Source organism: Cibotium barometz, chromosome 54, assembly GCF_041138505.1.
Source record: "Cibotium barometz isolate CiBa-2024 chromosome 54, ASM4113850v1, whole genome shotgun sequence".
In the NCBI taxonomy this organism is placed as follows: Eukaryota; Viridiplantae; Streptophyta; class Polypodiopsida; order Cyatheales; family Cibotiaceae; genus Cibotium; species Cibotium barometz.
In genome coordinates this window covers 19355322-19360478 of record NC_141099.1, presented here as the reverse complement: position 1 = coordinate 19360478, position 5157 = coordinate 19355322, and the positions used below count along the sequence as shown (strand labels likewise).

The 5157-nt window shown below is 45.4% G+C and overlaps 1 protein-coding gene across 1 annotated transcript; it reads right to left on the bottom strand.

Annotated features, from left to right (window-relative positions):
- Window positions 1-459: 459 nt before the first annotated feature.
- Window positions 460-3598, bottom strand: LOC147607913 (uncharacterized). Its single transcript, XM_086790174.1, has 3 exons — window positions 1818-3598; window positions 1512-1698; window positions 460-971 (listed from the first exon to the last, which is right to left on the bottom strand). The coding sequence occupies exons 1-3, from the start codon at window positions 3558-3560 to the stop codon at window positions 823-825; spliced, it is 2079 nt and encodes a 692-aa protein (XP_086646300.1). The 5' UTR covers window positions 3561-3598; the 3' UTR covers window positions 460-822.
- Between the last annotated feature and the right edge of the window lie 1559 nt (window positions 3599-5157).

Sequence of the window (5157 nt, the reverse complement as noted above, 5' to 3'; positions counted from 1 at the left end):
ACTGAATACCTAGCAAGTGATGACTAGTCCCTGACTGCAGCTCACAAAAACAAATAGTGAGTATCACCACCAGCACTTTACAACAAAGAAGTCCACGTGCCACCACAGCAGTGCGTGCACATAGCAAACTTAAGCTCCTTGGGCTGGGGACCTCCCCCTGTCCAAGCCATGCCCCTCGGATGGGCATGGCTATTTCAATAAAGAGCCTTCTACTGTCCTATTTAAAAGTAAACCCAAGATTCTGTTGAATTCGACGACAGGATCAAAACCAACAGAATCAAAAGAAAAGCAAAACAGTAGAAAATGGAAAAGCACATATACAGCATGTGGGCATGTGTATGTGTGCACACGAGTCCTGCATGCATGAGCAGGCGGGCGTACACGCTCATGCCCATGTATGTAATCATGCACACATGAGGGCAGATCAAAATTGGGGTCAGTATGAGACCAGGAAACAACTTTTCACTCCCAATTGAACCTCTCCTATACTTGCATAAACGCATAAAGTCAACCTATTCAGACACATAATAATGTCTCGATACATGCTAGAAAGTAACTACTCCAATAATAATGCCAAAAAGTTCCCCAGCCTTGTGGGTGCAGAGCTGTTCCAATGGATACATTTTGAGGCAAAACCATCGATAAAGGTAGTCTCTAACCACACTGTCTCAAAAGAAAAGCTAGAAACAAGACCTGTGGCTAGAGCAGTCTGAGCATAAGAGCAGTAACAGCATCCCTATCCCAATTTGAAAGCTTTCACCAGCATTTAGCTCAGGATTTTCAAAAAATCTCCTTGATGACTGGTGAGCATACATGTACTGTCTAGACTGGCGACTCTGGGGATTTTGATTCCTTCTTTGGAGCTGGATAAGGTGGCAGCCCCGTGATCCTCTTGTCTTCCACTGCAGCACCAACTGTGAAATGGTATAGACTTTGGAACTCTTCTCCTTTCAGTCCAAGAATTTCATGGACTGTCAAAACCACAAAAATCGACTGTTAGCAAAACCACGTTCAAACTATTTGTAAGGATAAACAAAAAACAAAAAGAACAAAAACAAAAAAAACAACTTTGTTTTTTGATTTATACTACTGAGTAAGAAATAGCATTTGCATAGTTGGTGGCATGCCCCAATTTAACTCTTTCAGCCCCACACACACACACACACACACAGCAAGTCAATACATGCACACTCTTGCATGCACGCACCCAATCCCACATTTACACTCTGCATGTGCACACAAACATATCAACACAATAGACCACCCACAACCACACATGCATGTGACACAGAAAGGAGTCTCTCAACTCTTCACCAAGCAACACATGCACTTATACACCGAAATGCGCACACATGTACCCATGTGGGCACCCGCATACATCCATACAAACTCATCCATAACATAAAGTACTCCTTTTTTATTTTGCTTGTTCACATGCAAGCATGTGTGTGTGTGTGTGTGTGTGTGTGTGTGTGTGTGTGTGTGTGTGTGAGAGAGAGAGAGAGAGAGACCTGGGTCATCAAAGTAGCATCCTATGCCAGTGGCAGAAATGCCAAATGCATGCGCTTCAAGGTACAGCAACTGCCCAAGGACTCCACACTCCCAAAACAACCGAGGATACATCCAAGCACCCCTTTCCTTAATCGCATCAAAACGGGCTATCATCCCTAGACTAAAACATCCAGATCCTGCTATTTCCTGTGGTTTTGGGAAAAGAGGATTTTATTAGCAAAATTAAACTTGGGAAAGAAAATTTTGAATTCAACTCTCAAGAAGTATGTGAAAAAACCCTATAAACGGTGTGCCGGCAGACTAACCTGAAAGCACGAAACCTGCATGGCTAGCTTCTCACAGTCGGCTTCTGCCAATTGATAAAGAGGTAAATTCTCAGGACATTTATCTGGTTTTTCCCACAGAAAATCCCGTCTTAAAGCCTGTCGAAGTTTCTGCTCATGCTCAGAGTTTCGAACCAGAAAATAAACACCCTTAGAAAGGCCTGCCACCTTATGCACAAAAATGGCCATGTGCACCTCTGACTTCCAAGGTAAAACCCTTAATGGAAACTGTGCAGTCTCTCCCTGAACTACCTCACCAGGACCAGAAGGCAATGACTTCGACAGAATCTGATAGAACGCTTCAGCGGATAGAACATGCTTGCCATCCATGTTCACGGCGCTGCGACGCTTGATTATAACCTCCCGCAATGTATAAGGTTTGTAAATACTAGCAAACCCCGTTTGCAATGGCAATGGCTTTGTAAACACCTGAATTGGTGCTGTGGGCTTCCTTGATGCTGCAGCAGCTTTGTCTATAATGTCCCACCATACATGGTCATTGCTGAGTTGATTAGGCCTCCCTCCCCATCTAGCTTGAGACATTCTGGGGCCAATGGTTCTCGCCACGACATCAGAAGGCACGACCGCGCCCGTGACCTCGCCGATGGGTTCAGTCGTGCTCCGGTATCCCCAGTTCACCTTTCTCTTACCAGGAAAACAGGCCACCAGGCAGTCAGCATGTTCCTGTTCAAGTTCCGGGTATTGCCCTTTCTGTGGAGAGCCAGGTGGAATTGATTTGCGGCCATAGACACCAAGCAAATAATCAAGATCATCGTTCCCCCATCCATCCACCAGTATGGCATCCCATCCAAGGCCAGCTCCAGCCATCGAAAGGGCGCCAAGAGCATGACCTATGTCATGGTTACAGTATCTGAAAGCCCTCTCACCATACTTCCATGCCTCCCGCCAGTATATCGATGTCAGCCCAACAAATACGACATCATTCGGGAGGTCTCTCTTCATCTCCACCCACAGGTCATATGGGATTTCGCCTCTAATCTCAAGGGCGTGTTCTTTAGGGCAATAATGCGCAACAAAGGGCTTATCATGGATACCTACCATGGTGCCGCTGATGAAGTAGACCTCGGTGGGGTGCAGGTTTCCACTGCTAGGGTTCACTCGAAGGGACCATGTAGAGTCTCCAGCTTTTTTCCAAGCGGACACGGCAAAGCTGTCGTACAGGAGCTGGGAAACTGCTGCCTTGGAGAGCACAGAGACGTTGTGGAATCCAGTGAATGCCTTAGGGTATGGCATTTCATCAGGGGGGCTCATGTTGAGGGGGTAGTGGCGAAGGGGTACGTGGGAGAGGCCCTGATAACGCCGGAAAGGATTTGGCTGGTTCGCCCAGTCTAGGCCATGCGGGCCGTCTGCGTATTTCTGAAAGGAATGCTTTGTTCGTTCGTGGTAGGAAACTAGGGTTTCGATGTCGGGCATGTGAGGAGGAGGCGGAGCAGAGACAGAGAGGGGCTCTTGAAGGTCCGGCTGTGCAGAGACAGAGGAGAGGGAGGCAGCCATGGCCATGACGCGGCGAGGTCTAAGGTCATTGAGAAGCTTGGGCCTCAGTAGGGTTTGGTTCTTCCCGCCATAGCCGAAAGCTTGGAAGGTCTTCAGGCGCAGCATCTGGTGGGAAGGTGATGATGACGCGGTGCAGCCCCCTAACCCAAGTGATGATGAAGAGAGAGGGCTTAATGGCATTTGTAAAATATAGCAGCAAAATTGGGTCATTTTCTCATGGTGAAGAGCTCTCCTAAAATCTTAGCTCCTCCAAAACACCAAAAAAATCTCCCCTATGAAGGGCTGTGAGTGTTATGGGTCCTAAAATCTTACCTCCTCGAAAACATCAAAAAAATCTCTCTCGCCCCCTATTGTGATTGAGGAAGAAAAGAGTATTAGGGATCTTGACGACCCCAATGCAAGACATGACTTGGCCGTGGTGGCAAAGGTTGAGGCTTTGTTAGCTCTGTCATAGTGGTCCTATTACTCAAAAATGCCAACCATGCTAGTTACATAGCCAATCAATCCCAACATGACAACATAAGATATGCATAAACATGGACACCAATAACACTAGCTCAGTATATAACATGAAATCACCCATAATACCAATAACACTAGCATGGCACCAAATGTGCATACACCAATAATACTAGCCATAGTATTTAATATTGCATACACCAATAATACTAGCCATAGTATTTAATATTGAATCACCTATGATACCAACTAGGCCTAGTATTTTATATTGAATCACCTATGATACCAACTAGTCTATAAGTATTTAATATGGAATCACCCATGATACCAACTAGCCCGTTATTAGTATTTAATATGGAATCACCAATAACATTACCCCATTAGTATTTAATGTGGTATTTCAATCATCCCTAATCTACCATAAAAGGATCTAGCTAACAATGGAATTATTTGACCATATCGTAAAGATCTATCAACTAGCAAAAGTTGGGACCTTCATTAAGGTTGAAAAACAAACACTCTTTGCTTGTCCATTGATGGATGAGAATGATGAGTTAGAAGGGCCAACATATGGCCACTATAGCATGGTCAAGGGCCTTAGTGTAGTAGAGGTCATTAAAATTCTTCATTCGGAGCCACATCACTGTGGTGGTGAGAGTGTGGGTTTGCATTTTCCTTCCATGCTAAAGAACTTATGCCAGGACCAACTTCTTTTGAGTTGCATGAACCCAAGGTCGATGTGGATGTCTATGGTGGGTGCACCCATGTACTCCTGCTACATTTGAGGAGATGGGGCATGCATCACTCGAGTTATACTTCTATGTGACCTATAACTCTGTAGTCTCCCTGGGATCAACAAATTTCTAGCCTCCTTTGGTGTTTCCTATCACCTTTACGCACTTCTTTCCTGAGTGGTTGGTGGTGGTGCCTCCCTCATGGAATGATTCATTGATGGGGGGCTCACGGATACAGTTAATGAGGTGGTTAACTTGAGGGAGAAACTTAAGGCTATGAGGGACTGAACTATGGATGAAGTAGGTAATCCTGTGGAGGATGACGGCTATAGGATTAACAGGAGGGTTACTGTAGGTTTGGACAAGGCAAAGCAATGGGTGGGGTTGTGGCTTCAGGATCACTCATGATATGGTTTGGGTTTTTCTCCTAGGGATTTTCTTTGTCACCCAATCTACCAAAAGAGTGTGCCTCATTGGCTTACACAGCTTCTTCTCTAGAAGGATGGGTCCCACTTTGTTTTCCTTCTAAAGAATCTTCAAGGTCCTCTTTATCTATAGGCTTGTGGCTTTGGAAAAATGCATATGCCTCATGTGCCTCGTCGATGGAGATGTCT